Genomic DNA, 23,309 nt, shown 5'->3' with positions numbered 1-23,309 from the left:
AAAAATGTTCTGCCAGTCCTCTCCTGCCTCTGACGTCGTTGACCTCGGTGAAACCCACACCTCTTCTTCCGTGTCCTCAAATTCCGCTTCCCATCTCCATGGGGAGCTGCTGCCTGCTATCCCTTCCTCCTGCTCCTCCCCCTCTCCCTCCCTTTCCATGTGCCAGGGCTTGGGCCTGTGGGGGAACAGGGCGTGGAATTCTTCCACTAAAAATTCCTCAGGTACTTCCGTGGCCGGTATCCACTCATTGTGGGATGGCGGAGTGTCCTCCCATGCTATCAGGTACTCCAGTCCTCTCACCCCTCTCCTTGAGTCTAAAATCTCAGTTGCCTCATTGAGCTGTCGGGCGTTTCCCGTCTCCCCCCCTCCCTCTGGAGGCTGATCGCTGTCCCTGAACCTGGTACTTTCCCTGTACGGCGACAGCAGTGATCTATGAAACACTGGGTGCACTCTCATGTCCTCCGGCAGTGCTAGCCTGAAGGCTACCGGGTTGACCTGTTGCGTGACCGTGAAGGGGCCCAGCCTCCTGTGTGCTAACTTTCTGCATCGCCCCCTGGTGGGAAGACCTTCCGAGGATAACCAAACCTTGTCCCCCACCCTTATGACCTCTCCCGGCCGCCTGTGGCGATCTGCCCCCTTCTTATACGCTTCCTTGGCCCTCTCCAAGTGTTCTCTGAGCTGTTGGTGCACCGTCTCCAGGTCCTCTGCCCACTCCTCGGCCTGTGGGCCCTCTTCCTCCTCCTCCCCCTCCCTCTCCGGGAAAGATCTGAGGTCGCGCCCATAGTTGGCCTTAAAGGGCGACACCCCTGTGGAGACGTGCACCGCATTGTTGTAGGCAAATTCTGCCAGTGGCAGGCGATCCACCCAGTCCGTTTGCCTCTGGCTGACGTAACATCTCAGGTACTGCTGCAGAATGGCGTTGACCCGCTCCGCCTGTCCATTGGTCTGCGGGTGCCGAGCCGTCGACAAGCTGACCTCCACCTGCAGGAGGTTCATGAGCCGTCGCCAGAACCTGGAAACAAATTGGCGGCCACGATCCGAAATAACTCTTAAAGGCAATCCATGCAGTCGGAATACGTGGTCCACAAACAGTTTGGCCGTCTCTTCTGCCGAGACCGCCCTGGCACACGGTATAAAGTGGCACATTTTGGACATGAGGTCCACCACCACCAACACTGCGGTCTTGCCCCTGGACGACGGCAGGTCTGTGATGAAGTCCATGGACACTACTTCCCACGGCCTGTGCGGTGTGGCTAATGGCTCCAGCAAACCTGCTGGTGGCGCTCTGACCACCTTTGCTCGCTGGCAGGTGTCACATCCCCTGACATAATCCCGAACATCCTCCCGCACCCCTGGCCACCAGAAGTGTCTCATGACTAGGTGAGTGGTTTTGTCCCTTCCGAAATGACCCGCCGTTGGGTTGTCGTGCATCTGCTTGAGAACCTTACCTCTCAGCTGTTTGGTCGGGAGGTACAGGGCTCCCCTGTAAAAAAGCAAACCCCTCTTCTCCTCAAAGTCTTTGGCCTGCTCCCTCCCCCCTCTCAGGTCTCTGAAGATGCGGGTGGCAAATTCATCCGCTGCCGTCAGTGCTGTGAGTTCTGCCTCGCTCACCACTGCTGCACCACATGACCATGCAGATGGGGGGAAAACGTGCCTGGGTGCTGGTGGCAACTCCTCCTCCATGTACTCTGGCTTGCGGGAGAGGGCATCCGCCCTGACGTTCTGCTCCCCCGGGATGTAGTGGATGGAGAAGTTGAAGTTCGAGAAGAACTCTGCCCACCGTATCTGCCGCTGGTTGAGCACCCTGGCCGTTCTCCAGAACTCCAGGTTCTTGTGGTCTGTGCACACCTGGATGGGGTGCTTGGCGCCCACCAGGAAGTGTCGCCAGTGCTGGAACGCCGCGTGGATCGCGAGAAGTTCCCTATCAAACACTGTGTAGTTGCGTTCAGGCTGGGTCAGCTTCCTGGAGAAGAAGGCACAGGGTCTCCACTCTCTGTTGGCGTCCAGTTGCAACAGAATCGCTCCCACAGCTTTATCAGAAGCATCTGTCTCCAGGCGTAGGGGCGCATCCTGCACCACGTGGAACAGGTGCTGGTCTGACGCGAACACCCTCTTGAGGCTTTCGAACGCTGCTTGTGCCTCTGGTGTCCACCTGAACTTCTGCTTGCCTCTCAGGCAGTCGGTGATGGGAGCCGTGACCCGAGAGAAGTTCTGGATGAACTTCCTGTAGAAGTTAGCGAAGCCTAGTAGTCGTTGGGCATCTTTGCGCGTCCTGGGGCTGTGCCAGTCCAGGATGGTCTGCACCTTGTCCTTGTCCATTGCCAGTCCCTTGTCTGACAGCTTGTAGCCCAAGAAGTCCACCTCCTTGGTGTGAAACTTGCACTTCTCCAGCTTCACATACAGGTGGTTGTCCTTCAGGCGCTGCAACACCTCCCTGACATCCTTCACATGCTGCACTGGGTCATTGGAATAGATAAGGATGTCATCCAGAAAGACCAGGCAGTTCTTGAAGAGGAGGGACCCCAGGACGTGGTGCATGAAGGCCTGGAAGCAGGCTGAGCCCCCTTGCAACCCGAAGGGCATCACCAGATATTCAAAAGAGCCCAGAGGCGTGAACATCGTGGTCTTCCATTCATCGCCTTCCCGGATCCTGATCAAGTTGTACGCCCCCCTCAGGTCTAGCTTGGTGAAAATCTTGCCCCTGCGTGCCGCTGTCAGGAGATCATCCACTCTGGGCATGGGGAAAGCCACTGGCTCTGTCACCGAATTCAGCCGTCTAAAATCCACCACCAGGCGGCGCTGTTGCGTGTCTTTCTTGTCCACCCAGAAGACCGGGCTGCCCCCTGCTGCCTTGCTTTCTCTGATGAACCCCCGCTTGAGGTTCTTGTCGATGAAAGCGCGCAGATCCTCCAGTTCCTGGTCTGACATGGCGTACAGCTTGGCTGGGGGTATAGTTGCCCCTGGCACCAGGTTGATCTGGCAGTCAAAAGGCCTGTGTGGGGGTAGGTGGTCGGACTCCGCTTCGCTGAAGACCTCCTGCAGGTCCCAGTACGGCTTGGGTATCGCCTCACCCCCTTTGACGTGCATGGTGGCCACCGTGGCTATCGGAGGCCCCTCCCCTGGTTGGTGCTGCATGCAATGTTCCAGACAAAAGTCCGACCCAAACGTGATGCATCTCTGGTGCCAACTTATGGAAGGGTCGTGGCGCGCCAGCCAGCTCATTCCCAAAACGATGGGGGGGTCTGAGATGGTCGTGACGTTGAAAGCCAGTGTCTCTGAGTGCCTTCCCACCGTCATTCTCATGGGGGGGGTTTGATGAGTGATGGCCCCTCCCAGCAACTCTCTGCCATCAATGGTGGCCACATGCAGGGGAAAATCCAGCTGCAGAAGTTGGATTTGGTGCTCTTCTGCAAAGTTTCTCGAGAAGAAGTTGGCAGATGCCCCACTGTCAATTAAGGCGAGGACTGACAGGGGGTAGCCATTTGGGAGCGTCAGCGTGACTTCTAGAACCACTCCTGCTCTGGGAGGGGTGGGCTGGCTCTGCTCCTCTCTGTGCGGGTGGGCGGGCTGGGGCTGTTCACTGCTGACTGTGCCTGGCTGCTGCCCCTTGTCTCCTGCAGCCAGGCTGTCTCGTTTCCCTGCTGTGGTGCTACGTCAGTGGGGGAAGGTACAACCGTTCCCGCCTTTCCTTGCCACTCCCTGCGATGAGGGCAGTCTCTGACGCGATGCCGGGGGGAGTTGCAGAGAAAGCAATTCCCTCCTCTTCCCTCCTTGCGTTTTGGCGCCGCCGGGGTTTGAAAAGCCCGCGCGCGCGCTCCCCCGATCTCCATCGGTTCCGGCTCTGGGCTTGGTCTGGGCGGGTCTGGGGGCGGTCCCTGGGGTGGGTTTTGGTGATGTGGTCTGTCCTGAGAGCGTGGGAACCAAGGTTTTGCTGCGCGCGTCGCTTGTTTGTCATACCATCTGGATTCCTGCCTCACCCCCACCGCTAGCGCCGCTTTGCTGAGCTGATCCATAGTCTGCGGTCTAGGACCTCTTGCCAGCTCATCCTTAACGTCTGCATGCAAACCTAGGTAGAAGGCTGATTTCACTGGCTCACTGTTCAGATCCCACCCCAGTTTGTGCACCAGCATGGTGAATTTCGCCCAGTAGTCTCTAACTGTCGATTTTCCTTGTGTTAGGTCATGAAGCTCCTGTTTAGTGGCCTCCATTTCACTGTCGCTAGCGTACATTAATTTTAAAGCTTCTAGAAATAAAGTTGCGTTCTTCATGCAAGGATTTTTTTGCGCGATGAGCGGTCTTACCCATTCCCGGGCGGCCCCCGTCAAATGCTCTATGATAAAGTAGACTCTGTGCGCGTCATCTGGGAATTCTGCTGCATGCAATTCCAGCGCATAATTTATCTCAGTCTCGAATCCGAGGTACTCCCTCGGGTCTCCGCTGAACTTGGTGACTAGGCTCTGTCCCCTTCTCACTTGGACTAGCTGCGGCTGGGGTGCCCCCCCACCTCTAGCGGCTTTCTCCTCTTCCAACTTTTTCTGCAGGTCTAATACCATCACCCTTAGCTGTTTCTCAGTCTCCTCTTTTGTCCTCACCTGGTCCACCAGCTTGTTCAGCTCCTCCTGCGCCCCTCGCGCTTCCTCCTGAGCGGCATGCAATTGCTGCTGTGCGTGCGCTGTGAGGGTCTGTAGCTCCTGCTTCGCTGCTTCAGCCTCCAGCCTCCAATGCTCAGCCTCTTGAGCGCTCATCGCTGCACTCCAAAGTAGCCAAAAAAGATTCGGGAGTTGCTGTCAGGGGGCCTGGTATGGCTACTCTAGAGTAACGACTCCAGCATGGTCTTTTAAGGCTTTTATTAAGTGCTGATTATTTACAGTGTTCAGAGCAGTAAAAATGCATCCTTAAGGTGAGGTGTCAGAACTCCCGAATGGCGATTGGCACGTTTTCTTCCAGCACCACAACTTTGGCAGACCCAACCTCTTCCCCCTACGTTTGCGTCGCAATTCGGGAGTTGGGGGGATTGGCCTCCCCCCCGTGCGTCCAACTTCCTGTCCCACCTGAGGCATGGGCTCCACAACCCTGCCTGAGCCTCGGACACCACTTCCTGACTCTCCGCTGGAGGCAGAGCTCTCCTTACTCTCTCCAGCGCTTGGTGATGGGCTGGAACTTAAGATGGGAGGGACTTCCCTGTATCCCTTGTCCCTCACACCGAGGAATCCAAACAAAGATGGTTTATTGATTGGAACAGAGAAAAACACCTGATGGGATTCTGCTCGGTTGCAAAGATCTGCCGGATAAACTGCTTACTTTGGTAATCCAAGATGAGGGCCTGGGAATATAGGCAGGGTGTGGGGTGGGGAGAGATTTATTGACGGCCTGATTGTACATGAAATACAATTTGGTCGATAAGAGCTGCAGCCAAAGGCTTTGCTTGTAATTTCAAACTGAGACGGGGGGGTTCGGCTCCCTCCACCAGAGAGTTTGTCTCCTTGCAAATGCCGACTTTTCAGACACAAACCAGAGGGGAGAGGGGGAAATGTGCAGCAACGCGACAACCTTCCCAAGCGATTTAGCAAAGACCACCGCTACGAGGGCTGCTGCTTAATGGAAATCTGGAAGTGTTGTTCTCAAGTGAAATACTGCTCCCTTTCCTTTATGGGGTATCTAAGAGCCCATATCTCCTACCGATAGAGAACCTTAAGCATGACAGAGCCGCTTCTGGCGAACCAGAGCAGCACACGGAAAGGTCGTTTACCTTCCCGCCAGAGCGGTACCTATTTATCTACTTGCACTTTGACATGCTTTCGAACTGCTAGATTGGCAGGAGCAGGGACCGAGCAACGGGAGCTCACCCTGTCGCGGGGATTTGAACCGCCGACCTCCTGATCGGCAAGCCCTAGGCTCTGTGGTTTAACCCACAGCACCACCCGTGTCCCAGGCTCACCCTATTCATACACAAATATGCCCTTAAGACAGGATTTGCGAGCAAAGAGACAATGGGGAGGCTTTCCCACTTCCTCCTTGCAGAGAAACATTTGGGGTAAATTTGGGAGAGTCAAAATGGTTTCAGGATTGCTCTCCTGTACTATTTCAGACACGTAGTTTATATAGAGTGGTACCTCGGGTTACAGACACTTCAGGTTACAGACTCAGAAACAGTACCTTGGGTTAAGAACTTTGCTTCAGGATGAGAACAGAAATTGCGCGGCGGCAGCGGGAGGCCCCCATTAGCTAAAGTGGTAAAAAGGTAAAGGGACCCCTGACCATTAGGTCCAGTCGTGACTGACTCTGGGGTTGCGCGCTCATCTCGCATTATTGGCCGAGGGAGCCGACGTATAGCTTCCACGTCATGTGGCCAGCATGACAAAGCCGCTTCTGGCAAACCAGAGCAGCACACGGAAACGCCGTTTACCTTCCCGGTATAGCGGTTCCTATTTATCTACTTGCTTTTTTTGATGTGCTTTCGAACTGCCAGGTTGGCAGGAGCTGGGACCAAGCAACAGTAGCTCACCCCGTTGCAGGGATTCGAACCGCCGACCTTCTGATCAGCAAGCCCTAGGCTCAGTGGTTTAGCCCACAGCTCCACCTGGGTCGCTAAAGTGGTATCTCAGGTTAAGAACAGTTTCAGGTTAAGAATGGACCTCCAGAACGAATTAAGTTCTCAACCCGAGGCACCACTGTACTTATGGATGTGTTTGCCTTGAAAATTAATGAACATATGATTTATATACCGTATATGAGATCTTAGAATTCCTGTAACACAAGGAGTTTGCCTTATGGCAGGGCTGTCACCTCAAGGATGAGCAGCTCTGGCCAGGTTCTTCCAGGCATGAGACCTGCCTTGGTCTAAAAGGCCTTGGGATGCTCACAGCACCGGCCTCCTTAGGTAGGAATTGGTGCGTTTCATGCCTGGCTGGCAGATGTTTCCCTCGTGGAGTCCCTCCTCTCTTCCTTTCTCTTCCTTGCGCTCTGGGAGCGAGAGAACCCTGTTGGCTCATTTCACAGATACGCTCAGCCTGGATTGCAGAGGAAATTGCTGCATCAAATCCCACTGCAGGATGAAAAGCGTGAGCAGCCTCAGATCCGGAGAACAAGCCCAGTCTCTCTCTCCGCCTGTCTTTTTTGCAAAAAGACAACTCTCTTCATGTTCTCATTTCCTGGAACGCTGGTAGTTTTCTGGGCGGCCTTTATGTGGGTCGGTGGGAGGTTCCCCCGCTGGTCTAATATCATGCAGAGGCGCAGGAGCAGGCGCACAGCTCACATGCAGCAACATGTGGGGAGTGACAGTGTGGTACAGTGGTTAGAGCGTCAGGCTAGGAACCTGGGAGGCCAGGGTTCAAACCACACACCCCCACACACACTTGGCCATGAAGCTCACCGGGTGTGACCTCGGAGCAGTCCCTGCCTCTCAGCCTAGCCTATTTCATAAGGTTATTGTATAACTCCACACTCTCCAACAATTCTTCAATGAAAAGAGGGCTGTTCTAAGGAAAAGCGGGGCGTTGCAGGATCAAATCAGAAAGTGGGACAGTTTCTGTAAATCTGGGACTGTTCCTGGAAAATAGGGACACTTGGAGGGTCTGGATAGCCAGCCTGCAACTCACGTAGGGGCCTAAAGCCAAAATTGCAAATAGTCAAAAGTTCATTGTTGGGTAGGATTGCCAAAATCACCCCCCACCCCCAGGAACCCCTTCCCCTTTCCATATGCGTAAAGCTGAATGCGCACAATAAGTTAAACGTGCCTAAGTTATGAGCACAGAAAGCTGTGACCTAAGGCTTTGGGGCTAGACCTGAACTTCCCTACTGTTTTGCTCGGTGATGCTGACTTAGCAAGCGGTTTTGAAGGAGCTTCTCCTGCGTTGCCATTCTGCTCTGCCGTTGGCCCGCTGCCTTGGCCGTGACTCAGTTGAGCTGCAGCAAGCAAACCCCCTTTTCTCATTGCCTGCGTTTCTTGGAAGCCGGCGCTGCTGCTGGGCTGCAGACTTAATTCTCGTTCTAGTCGACAAAATATAGGCTGCCATCGGAAGGGAAACAAGCTGACAGGCTCCTCGGCCAAAATGCTCTTGCTTATTATTCCAAGAGGACAAACTGATTATTAAAAGGAGCTGGGCTTGTGGCAACAATAGTAATTTTGCACTTTGCTTAGCTGCTTCCCCCCCTGTTCCTCCCCCCACTTTTGGTGGTGGTAGGTTCCCCCCCCCCCGGCAGGCAAAGCCTTGAATGAGGAAAAAGCAAATGTGAGTGACAGCTCTGCCTCCCAGGCCCTGATGACCCTGTTGGCATCCACCTCTGGTCCTGCTGTGTGTTACTCACAGTTTGCAAAGGCCTGGCAATGTGGAAGGCATGAAAGCACCTGAATTATTTTTAGGCTTTCTTTATCATTGTTTTAAATGGTATTTAGGTGGCGCTGTGGGTTAAACCACTGAGCCTAGGGCTTGCTGATCAGAAGGTCGGCGGTTCGAATCCCTGTGACGGGGTGAGCTCCCGTTGCTCGGTCCCAGCTCCTGCCAACCTAGCAGTTCGAAAGCATGTCAAAAATGCAAGTAGATAAATAGGGGGAAGGTAAACGGCGTTTCCATGTGCTGCTCTGGTTTGCCAGAAGCGGCTTCGTCATGCTGGCCACATGACTTGGAAGCTGTACGCCTGCTCCCTCGGCCAATAATGCGAGATGAGCGCGCAACCCCAGAGTCGGTCACGACTGGACCTAATGGTCAGGGGTCCCTTTACCTTTACCTTAACATTGTTTTTAATGCCGACACATGCCCTGGGACTTTAGGGTGAAGGGAACAACAACAACAACAACAACAACAACAACAACAACAACAACAACAACAACAACAACAACAACAATACAGTGGTACCTTGGTTCTCAAACGCCTTGGTTCCCAAACACTGAAAACCTGGAAGTGTTCCAGTTTCCAAACTGCGGCTGTTTCCAGGGCACCTGCACCAATCAGTTGCTGCTGTTTGGTTTTCAAACATTTCGGACGTCAAACAGACTTCTGGAACGGATTAAGTTTGGCGCTTTTGTTTTTGCTATTTATTTTGCAGTTTTGTTTTTGAAGCTTTTTCAGTTAATTTGTTTTTTTGTGACGGTGTGGAACCCAGTTCAGCTACTGATTGATTGTGTGACTGCAGAAATGGATAAAAGCTCCCCATCCAAACAATGACGGTACGGTGGTACCACAGGTATAAAACATTTCAGGTTACAAACTCAGCTAACCCAGAAATAGTACCTCGGGTTAAGAACTTTGCCTCAGGATGAGAACAGAAATCGTGCTCTGATGGCGCGGTGGCAGCAGGAGGCCCCATTAGCTAAAGTGGTGCTTCAGGTTAAGAACGGACCTCCGGAACGAGTTAAGTTCTTAACCAGAGGTACCACTGTAATCAGTATAAATAAGAAAAAAAAATAATTTTAATTTTTATCATCTACAATACTGTCTTATTTATTTTATAGTACAGTACATTGATTATTGCTTTCATTTTATGGATCAATGGTCTCGTTAGAGAGTAAAATTCATGTTAAATTGCTTTTTTTTAATAATTAAAAAGATCTTTATTTCAAATCTTTAAAAACATTACAAAATTATAACAAAAAGCAAATTTGTTATAAAAAGCAAAATAAAAGAAAATTGCAAAACATAATCCAAATTATAAAAAAATCAGGAACAATAACAAAACAGAACATATAGATAAATATTCCAAAACATAACATAATTTCCTCCCCCTCTTCCCTCCCCTTCCCCCCTCCCCCCCACTGCTCCCCCCCCCCACTTTCCTGACTTCCATTTCCACTCTAATAGACTATCAGAGTGGAAATGGAAGTCGGGAAAGTGTGGGGGGGAAGCAGTGGGGGGGAAGGGGGGAAGGGGAGGGAAGAGGGGGAGGAAATGATGCAGATTGCAAAGGGATCAAGGACTCCTCCTGCTGTTCATAGAATCATTGAATTGTAGAGTTGGAGGGAATCCTGGGGGTCATCTAGTCCAACCCCCGGCCATTCAGGAATATCAGCTAAAGCATTCTAGACAGGTGGCCACCCAACTTCTGCTTAAAAACCTCCATTCAAAGGGAGTAGTTGTTTCTCTTATTACGACACCGCCTCCCCCCCCCCAAGTGTCTGGACAAGGGGTTCCAAATTCTGGAATAGTGTATTTGGGATAATACGGGCGAAGCATGGGCTACAACAGCTTGACACACACTCTGAAAACTGTCTGAGGTCAGAGGCGAGACCAAACGGACTTAGATTCAGTTGCAGCTCTCCTAGCAACTGGCAGACTTTGCATCGCTAAATACCGGAAGACCAAATTGACCTGCCCCACATTGAAAGACTAACAAGATACAACACGGTTGCCATTGAAAAATTTCCATCCTCTTCATTTGGGCAGGCTGGAATTCAAAGCTGGCTTCCGTCCCTCCCCCACTTGCAGAATTTGCCTCCGCAAGATGGGGATTTTTGTCACTGGGGTATAAAGCCATCATCTCCAGCTGCTGTTGCCGGACAGGAGAAGCTGATGTCGCAAACAGCTCAATGAGCAAAAAGGAGCAATGGACAAACACTGGGCAAAGAGGAAACGGGAGAGTCCTGGGACACAAGAAAACCAAATAATTAAGGCCCCTTCACGATGTGGGATTTGCTGAGCATGGTCTTGACAGAGAGATGTAGCCCAGTTGGCTGTTACTAATATCAAATCCATGGTGGATAAATAACTGAAGCTCTTACAGCATATATCTGCATAGGACTGGAGGCTGCCTGTTGCAGATCTGCATGAGTTACTCCTCTCCTTGTGATCGGCCGCTGTTGTGGGCTGGCAGTTCTGCCATCTCCCTGCACTGGGGGCCTTTTGGTTATTCATCCTGCTTCTGGTGCACATTATAAAGAAGCGGCAGTCCCAGAACAGGGACTCATGCAGAAACACCTGAGGCAGGCTCCTCTGAGTAGTGCTGGCTCTCTCACACGCTATCTCCATCACAAGCCTTGGCAGCAAAGAGGCATAAAGGCATCATTCTCTTTTGATTTTTGTGTGAAAGTAGTAGGCATTGAGGAATGGGGGTTCAGTCTGGAATCAGAAGTGCAGTGTGTGGGAAGGGGATAGCCCTTCCTCCTAGACTATATCCTAAAATAAATAAAATTGTTGTTGTTGTTTAGTCGTTCAGTCGTGTCCGACTCTTTGTGACCCCATGGACCAGAGTACGCCAGGCACTCCTATCTTCCACTGCCTCCCGCAGTTTGGTCAAACTCATGTTGGTAGCTTTGAGAACACTATCCAACCATCTCATTCTCTGTCGTCCCCTTCTCCTTGTGCCCTCAATCTTTCCCAACATCAGGGTCTTTTCCAAGGATTCTTCTCTTCTCATGAGGTGGCCAAAGTATTGGAACCTCAGCTTCAGGATCTGTCCTTCCAGTGAGCACTCAGGGCTGATTTCCCTAAGAATGGATAGGTTTGATCTTCTTGCAGTCCATGGGACTCTCAAGAGTCTCCTCCAGCACCATAATTCAAAAGCATCAATTCTTCGGCGATCAGCCTTCTTTATGGTCCAGCTCTCACTTCCATACATCACTATTGGGAAAACCATAGCTTTAACTATACGGACCTTTGTCGGCAAGGTGATGTCTCTGCTTTTTAAGATGCTGTCTAGGTTTGCCATTGCTTTTCTCCCAAGAAGTATAAAATAATAACATAAAATAAAATGAGACCGCAATGCAGTGACACATCTCCATGGCGGTCACATCTTATTTGGTCCTAGAAGTTTGTAATAGCTGTGCGTGTGCATGAAAAGAGAGTTTGGGTGGCCACCTCACAGGGATGGCGCAGTTGTGGATTCCCTGCATTGTCCTGGGGTTGGACTAGATGACCACTTGAGGTCTCACCCCTTTCAACCCTCCGCTTTTCAGATCAAATATGTTTCTTCATGCAGAGCAGCAGAAATGTAAACTACTTACATTCCCTGTGACCTGTTGGGAGATTTCTATATTTTATTAAATGGTAGATAAGTTTATTCAGATTTTTTTTTAAAGCTGGCTCGATGGCCTTATGAAGGCAACTGTCCTCCCCGGCCCGTGTGTTGCGCTTGGTTCCTCTTGCAGCGGCTTTGATGTCCTCCTCAGATGCCCTCCTTGACCAGATCCCCCTCTTTCCTATGCCCACTGCAGAGCCCCCGGCAGCTGGTCAGCTCACGGGACCCAGCCAGACCGAGGGAGGAAGAACGAAGATCTGACGGATGAGGAGAAGGAGATCATCAACCGGGTCATTGCTCGTGCTGAGAAGATGGAAGAGTTGGAGCAGGAACGCATTGGGTAAGGAGGCCACGTGAGTTGGGAGGCTTGCTCTGTGTGCAGGTAGCAAATCTGCATCCCTCCAGATGTTCCCAGACACCAGGTCCCATCAGCCCCAACCAACATTATCCTCCAGATGTTCCCAGACATCAGTTCCAACTCTACCGTTCTACCCATTCCTGCCAAGTTCCGGCCTGAGAAATAAGGGACTGGACCGGAAGTAGCAGACCGGAAGTAGCGCTGCCGCCATTTTGGAACTGGGCGGAGCATGCTCAGAAGCGACTTTTGATGCTGCTCTGCCCTGTTCCAAAATGGCCGCCGCACCAGAAGTCGCACTGCAGCCATTTTGGAACTGGGCAGAGCAGCATCAAAAGTCGCTTCTGAGCATGCTCCGCCCAGTTCCAAAATGGCCGCCGCACCAGAATAAACCGGGGGAAAACAAAAAAAAATCCGTTTTTTCGGCTGGGGGCAGCCGGAAAAACGGGGGTTTCCCGGGGAATACGGGAGACTTGGCAGCTATGGTTCTACCATCCCAATATCCTTTCCATGGTGCTGGGCAGCTTGATTTGTTAGAGGGCTTGCACCTCTCTCTTTGCATGTTCTGCTCTCCTGGTCTTCTCTGCTCCTGAGCTAGGAGACCATCAGCCAATTCTGTCTGAAGCAGAAGCAGGGGTGGGTGGCCTGGCGTCCCCCAGATGCCGTTGGATTCCTTCTCCCATCACCCCCTGCTAGCAACATGCACGGCAGACAGGGATGATGGGCACTGTAGTCCAGATTCTTAAAAGACATCTCAAGGCAGTTTTTAGTGTTTGATGTTGTCTTGTGTGTTTTTTCCTATTTTTGCTGGGAGTCGCCCAGAGTGGCTGGGCGGCATGCAAATTAATTATTGTTATTGCCATTGTTATTATTTCAGGAGGTACGTGAACAAAATGGGAGAGGGGAGCAAGTGAGAAAATGCAGAGTTGGGCCATATGCATGCATTTAAAGGATGAAGATAGCACTTTTAAAAAATCATGGTTTTCCCCCAAAGAATCCTGGGACCTGTCATTTATCCAGGGTGCTGAGCGTTGTTAGGTAACTGCTATCTCCCCTATCTGACCCAGGTGGCACTGTGGGTTAAACCACAGAGCCTAGGGCTTGCTGATCAGAAGGTTGGCGGTTCGAATCCCTGCAACGGGGTGAGCTCCCATTGTTTGGTCCCAGCTCCTGATGTTCGAAAGCACATCAAAGTGCAAGTAGATAAATAGGGACCGCTCTGGCGGGAAGGTAAACGGCGTTTCCGTGCGCTGCTCTCATTTGCCAGAAGCAGCTTTGTCATGCTGGCCACGTGACCCGGAAGCTTTCTGCGGACAAACGCCGGCTCCCTCGGCCTATAGAGCGAGATGAGCGCCGCAACCCCAGAGTCGGACACGACTGGACCTGATGGTCAGGGGCACCTTTACCGTTCTCTCCCCTAGAGAGCTGCAGTATCCAGAGTGGTTTAACAACCAGTCCCTCTTCACAGGGAACTCAGGGGCACTTGAACTCAGCTCCCATCCCCATCAGTGCTGGAAGCAATCCCCCCCCCTGCCTCCCCAGGACGAGGCCATCAGGAGATGTGGAATTTTGTCTTTCTTAGTGCCAGGAGCTGCTGTGGCTGCCCAGTCTAGCTGTGCTCCTTCTTCCTCCACTTCTGAATTCAGGAAGGACAGAGAAGCCCTGCTCCTCTTTAGTCACCAGCAGCCCAGTCAGAAAGGAGGAGCGGGTACGCTTGACTTATTTTCCAGCCATAAGCTGCTGCAGTGCACCATTTCTCACGAGGAACAGGGAGTGGGAAACGACGTCTCACTGGGACGCATGGGAAATTGCCAGTAAAGGAGGGGTGGGGAGACTCTTGAAGGGGGGCATTTCCCCGCTGCTGCAGCTAAACATAAGCCAACTACATTCTCTTTGCAAACACGTCTGATTTAAAACTGCCTTTCCTCTCCTGCTGTCGACCTCGCACAAATAGTGTTGCGCAACTGAAGCTCACCAATCCTTTTGAATACCGGTCACCGGAAACCACAAGAAAGTGCTATTTTGCTTGGGTCTTGTTTGCATGTTAAAAAGTAAAGGGACCCCTGACCATTAGGTCCAGCCGTGACCGACTCTGGAGTTGCGCGCTCATCTCGCATTATTGGCCGAGGGAGCCAGCGTATAGCTTCCAGGTCATGTGGCCAGCATGACAAAGCCGCTTCTGGCAAACCAGAGCAGCACATGGAAACGCCGTTTACCTTCCCGCTGTGGCGGTTCCTATTTATCTACTTGCATTTTTGACGTGCTTTCGAACTGCTAGGTTGGCAGGAGCTGGGACCAAGCAATGGGAGCTCACCCCGTCGCAGGGATTCGAACCGCCGACCTTCTGATCAGCAAGCCCTAGGCTCAGTGGTTTAGCCCACAGCACCACCTGGGTCCCTATTGTTTGCATGTTACAGTAGCCTTATTCTGCACGAATTTGCTTAAACCTCCTTTGAAGCCATCCTAGTTTGTGGTCATCGCTGCCTCCAGTGGCAGGGGGTTCCGTAGTTTAACTATGCACTGCATGGTCTTTGTTCTGTCCCAAATCTTCCAAATTTCAGCTTTGTTGGATGTCTGCGAGGTCCAGTCTTATAATAAAAGTCAGAAAAATAAGACAGATGCTAGAGACGGCAGAAACTGGTCCCCCTACTGGCCTCCTGGGAAGACCTAGTGCCATCGGTGCAATATTTTAAATGTATTTAAATAAATAATGTAAACGCATTTCCTTGTATTCGAGTTGATTCTGATTTTAGGGGGGGGGGTTAGCCCACAAATTATTCCGATCTACCTCCACAATCTCTGTCATCAGATCAGATTCCCATCACGGTTTACACAGAGTTCTATCCTCTAAACACCTCTGTAATCGAATAATTATATGATTTAAAAAAGTTCTCGTATATTCTTTTGTATGTAAAACCACCTTTTCAAATGATGTTAAACATCAGAAGCTTTTAACTTCAGAATTTGATTTTAAAAATGCACTGTTTGAGGAACTTAAAAGCCAATTTACGTCCTTCGTTCCGCTTTTCCCTCATCATTCGTTCTGCTGATATGGGTGAGCCCGTTTTCAGATGAATCAATTAATCTACAATTGATTTATTTGAAAATGGTCCACCTATATCAGCGGAATGAGAAAAATCACCTGTTCGTATAATGTGCTCAGCACAGGCTGTGCCTAGAACTGGGAAATAAGCTGAGCTGAGCCCAGTCCCGAAGTCAGGATTGGTGCAAAGCCTTCACCTGCAGCTCCTGTTTTAATGTCATAAGCTGACTGGCTCAGTAAAATGTTTCTCCTCTAACAACACTTCCCGTAATAACGCACACTGATTTAACGGTTTTGTCAGATTTGGGTCACACCGCGACAGGAGGGGATGAAATTTCCTGCGGGCTGGATGTTCTGGAAAACCTCTCCAGAGGGCTTCTCTTTTCCCCGCTCCCCCCCCCCCCTTCTCTTTATATATTCACTTCAGAACAGAATAAATAATAGATTTTTTTATTGCATGCACTATTTTTATCTGCTTGGGAATTTACGCAGCATGCCTGCCCGACCGAACTGCCTCTGAACGCTTGCAGAGAGAGAGAGAGAGAGAGGCTGCTGGGGGTGTTTGTGAAGCTCCTACTTTGCTGGCAGACGGGGCTGTCTGTGCAATTGGCGGGTGGGGTAGGGGTTTTTGCAAGCTGCAGCCCCCCCCCCCCCGCAAGCCCTACTTAGTTTGTTTCTCTCTCTTTTTTTTATTAAAGATTTTTATTGAAGTACGAGAATTGTTACATACATTATATTCTCTCCTTCCAATTTTTAATTTCCCGTGCCATTTTTCCTTTCCCTTCCCACCCCCTCCCCCACCGATAACCCATTGGAAGGGTTCAAACAGTTGTCCTCAGCCACGGGCACAATGCCTTTAATTTTCACTGGATGTCTTCTGGTCCAATAGTTGTTATCCATTGAAGATAGGGGTTCCATCTGGTCCTTATCACAGTAGACTTGGCCTTCCATGTTATTTCCTGTGACGTTAGCGAATCAAAGGATAATGAAAGGAATAGATGAGATTAAAGTAAGCAAATTTAGGGAGCTCGAACTATCGGTAAAATTCTTTCTAAAATGGTATAGAACTCCGGCCCAGCTAGCTAATATGATACCAGGATTGAACCCTAACTGCTGGCACTGTGAACAAGCCCAAGGGATGGTTCTCCCATATGCATTGGGAATGCCCAGAGGCAGGGGGATTTTGGAATAAAATCCTTAAGGTTATTAATGAAGTTTTTAAAGTGAAGCTACCTGTAGACTTCAATACTTAGTTTGTTTCTCAACAGAAAAAGGCAAATGAACCTTCTGGCTTGGTAGGATTCTTCCTCCTAGTCTAAGCTGCATAGCAGTAGTTGGCCACAAATGTACAGAGGTGTGAGGAAAGACTAACGGCATATTCTCTGAAATCCTCTACATACTGGATCTCGGGGGCACACCTGTACAGTGTTTACCTGTGAGATCCTCATACCCTCATATATGCCCATTTGACCGCTTTGATTTGCAGAATTGGCATTGTTACAGGTGCCACGCAATCGTTGCTCTGCCTTTCTTTGTAAGAAATCAATCTTTGAGTGTGGCAGCATGGGCACTTTGGAACTCCCCGCCTCTTGATATCAGGCAGGAGTCTTCACTGCACTCTTTTCTCCACCTGCTGAAAACCTTTTTTTTTAATAGACAAGCTTACCCAGGTATTTACATAGTTGGTGCGGGTTTTAATCTGTTTTTAGCTTCCTTGTTGGTGTTATCTATTCCCCCCCCCTGTTTTTAAGCAGCTGTTTTTAACTGTTTACTGTAATTTTATTGTTTCATTGTTTCTTTAAATTGCTTTGAAGGTTTTTTTTTCAATCAATCAATCAATAAATTGATATGCCTCTTGTTACAGGTAGGTAGCCGTGTTGGTCTGAGTCGAAGCAAAATAGAAAAAACTTCCTTCAGTAGCACCTTAAAGACCAACTAAGTTTTTATTTTGGTATGAGCTTTCGTGTGCATGCACACGAAAGCTCATACCAAAATAAAAACTTAGTTGGTCTTTAAGGTGCTACTGAAGGAAGTTTTTTCTATTTTGATATGCCTCTTGTTATGCCATTTTTAATAGAATCACAGAATTGTAGAGTTGGAAAGGGTCCCAGGGGTCATCTAGTCCAACCCCCTGCAATGCAGGAATCTCAGCTACAGCATCCATGACAGGTGGCCATCCAGCCTCTACTTAAAAACCTCCATTGAAGGAGAATCCAATTACCTTCTGAGGTAGTCCATTCCACTGTCAAACAGGTCTTACTGCCAGAAAGTTCTTTCTGATCTTTAGCCAGAATCTCCTTTCTTGTAACTTGAAGCCATTGGTTTCGGTCCTGCCCTCCGGAGGAGAAAACAAGCTTGCTCCGCCTTCCATGTGACAGCCCTTCAGATATTTGAAGGTGGCTCCCTTGTATCCCCTCACTCGTCTCTTTTTCAGGCTAAAAATGCCCCGCTCCTTCAACCGTTCCTCAGAAGCCTTGGTTTCCAGAGCCTTGATTATCTTGGTTGACCAGCTTGTCAACATCCTTCTTAAACTGTGGTGCCCAGAACTGGACATAGTATTCTGACCAAGACAGAATAGAGTGGTGCTATTACTCCCCTTGATCTGGACACTAGACTTCTGTTGATGCAGCCTAGAATAACATTAGCTATTAACGGTCTGGAGCAGGCATGTCAAACCTGCGGCCCTCCAGATGTTTTGGACTACAATTCCCATCTTCCCCAACCACTGGTCCTGCTAGCTAGGGATCATGGGAGTTGTAGGCCAAAACATCTGGAGGGCCGCAGGTTTGACATGCCTGGTCTGGAGGGTTGGACCCGAGCCAACGGATTCAAATGATAAGGAAGGAGATTCTGAGTAAGCACGAGGAGGAACTTTTTGACGGTAAAAGCAGTTCGACACCCTCAGCAGGTGGTGGAGGTTATTAGGCAGAGGTTGGATGGCCATCTGTCATGGGTTCTGTAGCTGAGATTCCTGCATTTCAGGGGGTTGGACTAGATGACCCCCCGGAACCCTTTCCAACTCTACAGTTCTATGATTTGATGAGTCCACATACAAAGTAAGACTTGAACCCCTGCAATCCCTGGAGTACGAATTCCATGAATATGTAGGCATGTAAGACAATCCCTCCAGTGCTGTGTCAAGTTTCATATGAAACTGTTGCTGAATAATAGAATTCATAGAGTTGTAGAGTTCATCTCTACAAGGATCACCTCGCCCAACCCCCAGCAATACAGGAATACGCCACTGTCCCATACGGGGATCGAACCTGTGACCCTGGCATTATCAGCACCACAGTCTAACCAACTGAGTTATCCAGCCTTTGACTGTGTGATCTCCCCTCTTTCACTTCTGAAAGGACTGTACCACCTTAGAAGGAAAGGCACCGTTGAGCTGACATTAAGGAAAGGCTTTCTAAACCAGGCTTCACCAGTCTGCTGCCCTCAACCCCAGCCAGCACAGCCAGGGCCGTCTTAAGCATATCCGGCCCCTTGGTGCCAAGTTCCCTCTGGCGCCCCACCGCCCGTTTCCCAGAGTTGTCAACCTTTTCCTAATCCTCTGTGGGGATCACTCTCTCCTCCCACAAGGGCTTGGGAAGGAAGCTGCACGCCCGCCAGCCATATACGGTAGTTGGCGGGGTGCAGCGTCCATCCTAAGCCTCTGCGGGGATCGCTCTCCTTCCGCGGAGGCTTGGGAGGCAAGCAGCACGCCCGCCAGCTATATGGGTGACGGGGTGCAGCTGGCGGGCGTGCAGGGAAAGGGGAGGCTGCCGGCAAAGCCGCACAGCTCCCCCACTTGCTGGGGCTCCCCTGAGAGGCCGGCGCCCTGGCGCTACGCGCCAGTAAACCCTATGGGAAAGATGGCTCTGAGCACAGCCATGTGACTCTTAAAGATGGTGGGAGCATGGCTGCGTCACCTTGGGTTGATGGGAGTTACGAGTTCAGCAAGATCTTCTGGGTTGGAAATAGCAGGATTTAATCAATTAACGTGGCCAAAAGGAACATTTCCTGCATCCTTTTTTGACTTTGCTGCCTTGCCTCCCCTCCTCTAGGCGTCTCATGAACCGCCTGGAAGACATGCGCCGAAATGTGGCCGGCGATGGGGTCAACCGCTGCATCTTGTGCGGCGAACAGCTGGGGCGCCTGGGGTCAGCCTGCGTGGTGTGCGAAGATTGCAAAAAGGTGAGGAACCCAAACCTCTGCCCCCTTTTCCACCTCCTGCCCTTGCATGCTTTCTTCCAGGGGTGGCCCAGTTGTTGTTTGCTTCCTGGGACAAAGGGCAGGACTCTGAGGGTGACTGAACTACCAAGGTGGCATCCTCAGCCGACCTCAGCACCCAAGAGGGTCTGAAGGGAAGGAGGCGGCCTGTCAAATATTTGGGGCCTGAGGCATTTTGGCCTTTATACGCTAAGGATGGGTATGATCTAGTCATGAAATTCCACTCAATATTGATCCAGGGTAGATTCCAAAGTATCGTTAGCAGAGTAGCAACTTAAACATGTTGCAGGAGTCCCAAAAAAATAGACCGGAGGCAATTAATATTTCACCCAGCAGAGCTTTTACTGCTACTGAGGGCAAATGAGCCTAATGGTCACAAATCCAACACATTCAGGGTTGGCACTGCCCATAAGAAATCCAGTTGCAGCAGACTTAACTCAAACTTAGAATAACTTATCATAAGTCTAAACCAGGCATCCACAAACTTCGGCCCTCCAGATGTCTTGGACTACAATTCCCATGTTCCCTAACCATTGGTCCTGTTAGCTAGGGATCATGGGAGTTGTAGGCCAAAACATCTGGAGGGCCGCAGTTTGGGGGTGCCTGGTTAAGTGCCACAGCTAAAGGGGCTGTTTAGAAACCTTAACACTATATACGGAACACCACACCAGAGCAAAAAGAGAGAGCGAGAAACTCAGGCTCCTTCTGGCCCTAATATTATAGTCAGCATGACATTGACAGAAAAGAGATAAGAGAACCATTTTAAACCAGCTGTACTCAGCTTCTCTGAACATATAACCCAAACACCATTAAGCTTCTGCTTGCTTCTTTCGCACAGAGAAGCTTCCAGAACCCTCTTGCATTAAGTAGAATAGGATCTACACATCAGATCCATACTTTCTGCACTAAGAAATGCAAACTGACGGATCTATCGCCACTGCCAGAAGTGTCATGCTCCTGAATACCAGTTGCTGGAAGTCACAGGTGGGCAGAGAGCTGCTGTGCTCATGTCCCGCTTGTGGGCATCTGTTTGGCCACTGTGAGAAAAGGATGCCGGACTAGACGGACCTTTGGCCTGATCCAGCAGGTGCTCTCCTTATGTTCTCATTTATTTTGGAGGGGGAAAGCGACCCCTGCACCTTGGACCGTTCCACCTGTGTTCCTCACCAAAGCCTCAGAGCACCTTCACTCAGAAGGGCAGGCGGTCCCCCTCCTTGCCCGCCATCTTGAAAGCAAGCCTCGCTGTGCTGGAAGGTTGACATCCTTAATTAAGCTGGAGGCAGCCTCCCCTCAAGGACACAAGTGGCAGCGCCAGGGCTGCGCGGCACAGATGGCACGAGAAGGCTCCCCCATCTGCTGCGGTCGACCTTCTGCAGCCGGGCCAAAAAATGTCTGGCGCCGTTTCAGTCAGAAACGTGACTCTCCTTGATTGTTGTTATTGGAAAGTGGGTGGGTGTGCACAGCTTTCAGACAGGCCGCATCCAAACAACAACAACAACAACAACAACCAGTGCTTTTTTCTATAAAAAAATGTTTAGGGGTACTCCCATTTTGACGAAAATTACCTTTTTATTGTGCAAATTGGGGGAAATAAATACAGTAAACGGGCAAAAGTACAAAGATTCACACAATGTTTAGGGGTATGCATACCCCTGCGTCCCCCTCCCCAGGAAAAAAAGCACTGCTAATAATAATGCCAATATTTATGGATTTAAGGGGGAGAGATTATAGAGAACCTCCCCCTCTGATCAGGAGCAGTTCACCCCTAAGCAGCCATGAAAGCGCGGGGTCTGAAGGGACTAGTTAGGAAATGGAGAGAGAGCGCCAGGTCTCTGGCAGCATGGGAGAGCCCCTGCTCCACAGAAGGGAAGAGAGAGAGGGGGGGGGGAAAAGGGGGAACAGGGAAAAAACAGATCGTAGACCCTTTCCCCCGGCACCGGAATTAAGGAGGAGGAGAAAGGGGAGGAGATTCGCTGTCCCGCGGCTTTTATGTTGGTCAAAGTCGCGTAAAGAGGCAGTGCCGGATTCTGGATCGGAATGAGCAGACATGTATCCAACAGCTTGTTACACTGTAAATAGAGTGCACCAATAAAGACTGTTAAAAGACAAGCTGGAGGAGACTCTTGAGAGTCCCATGGACTGCAAGAAGATCAAACCTATCCATTCTTAAGGAAATCAGCCCTGAGTGCTCCCTGGAAGGACAGATCGTGAAGCTGAGGCTCCAATACTTTGGCCACCTCATGAGAAGAGAAGAATCCTTGGAAAAGACCCTGATGTTGGGAAAGATTGAGGGCACTAGGAGAAGGGGACGACAGAGGACAAGATGGTTGGACAGTGTTCTCAAAGCTACGAACATGAGTTTGACCAAACTGCGGGAGGCAGTGCAAGACAGGAGTGCCTGGCGTGCTATGGTCCATGGGGTCACGAAGAGTCGGACACGACTAAACGACTAAACAACAACAACAAAAGACAAGCATGTGGAAAGTCATTACTCTGGAGTAGTCGCAACAACCTTTGACAATACCCCTCCAATGTGGCCCATCTGAAAGCACTCTTATTCCACTTTAAAGAGTCCTGGGCTCTGTGGTTTGTTAAGGGTGCTGAGAGGTGTTAGGAGACACCCCCCCCCCGGCCAATTCCTCCCCCAGAGCCAGTGGTGGAGCTTCATGCTCCAGCACCGGGGGGACGGGGGATGGAGAGCAGGCCGGGGTGGGGCTGGCGTGTGTCCTGGGGGCATGGTACGTCGCCTGTGGGGGCGTGGCGCTCAGCGTGGGTGGGTGGGGAGCCACGATGGCACCCCACTGGGATCGTGCTGCCAGGGGCGTTGCGCTCCCCCTGCACTCCTCTTCCTCCGCCAGTGCCCACAGCTACAGTTCCCAGAGTGGTTTGACAGTCAATCCTTTTCCACAGTGATTGTAGGTCTATAGAGGTCTCCTAGGAGCTCTCAGCACCCTTAACAAACTACAGCTCCCAGAATTCTTTGGGGGAAGCTTAAAGCAGTACCGTAGCATCTTAAATGTGTGTTGTGATTATGGGCTGTTCCAACGTGGGAGACCAACATGGGCACTCTCTGTCTTCCAACGTGGGAGACCAACATGGGCTGTTTAGACACTCGTACACAGACATAACAGAAGTCCACCTTCATTCTGATAAGGGCTTTTCTGGCTGTGTTGGCATCACGAGAGTTTTTCATCTTTCTTTCCCATGCAGAATGTCTGCACTAAATGTGGCACCCAGACCAACAACAACCGGCCTCACTCCGTCTGGTTGTGTAAGATCTGCTGCGAACAGAGAGAGGTCAGTCGGGAAGTGGCTTGTTAGATCTGCATTTTCCTGGGAAATATATGAACGATGCAGAGTATATGCTTTTTCAGGTGGTCTATCCCATACCTGCCAAGTTCCGGCCTGAGAAATAAGGGACTGGACCGGAAGTAGCAGACCGGAAGTAGCGCTGCCGCCATTTTGGAACTGGGCGGAGCATGCTCGGAAGCGACTTTTGATGCTGCTCTGCCCTGTTCCAAAATGGCCGCCACACCAGAAGTCGCACTGCAGCCATTTTGGAACTGGGCAAAGCAGCATCAAAAGTCGCTTCTGAGCATGCTCCGCCCAGTTCCAAAATGGCTGCCGCACCAGAATAAACCGGGGAAAAACAAAAAAATCCGTTTTTTCGGCTGGGGACAACTGGAAAAACGGGGGTTTCCCAGGGAATACGGGAGACTTGGCAGCTATGGTCTATCCTAATATGCC

At 50.6% G+C, this 23,309-nt stretch overlaps 1 protein-coding gene across 1 annotated transcript in view; it reads left to right on the top strand.

The window, feature by feature from the left end:
• The window catches only part of RPH3A (rabphilin 3A), a 107,989-nt gene that overhangs the window by 45,734 nt on the left and 38,946 nt on the right, over nt 1-23,309 (top strand). Inside the window, exons 3-5 of the mRNA XM_060276326.1 lie at nt 12,146-12,289; nt 19,397-19,526; nt 22,773-22,859. Of these exons, the coding sequence (XP_060132309.1) occupies nt 12,146-12,289; nt 19,397-19,526; nt 22,773-22,859 (361 nt within the window). The remainder of the gene's footprint in view (nt 1-12,145; nt 12,290-19,396; nt 19,527-22,772; nt 22,860-23,309) is intronic.

Source organism: Zootoca vivipara, chromosome 6, assembly GCF_963506605.1.
Source record: "Zootoca vivipara chromosome 6, rZooViv1.1, whole genome shotgun sequence".
NCBI classification, from domain to species: Eukaryota; Metazoa; Chordata; class Lepidosauria; order Squamata; family Lacertidae; genus Zootoca; species Zootoca vivipara.
Note: the sequence above shows the minus strand (reverse complement) of the source record. Positions and strands in the feature narration are given on the sequence as shown.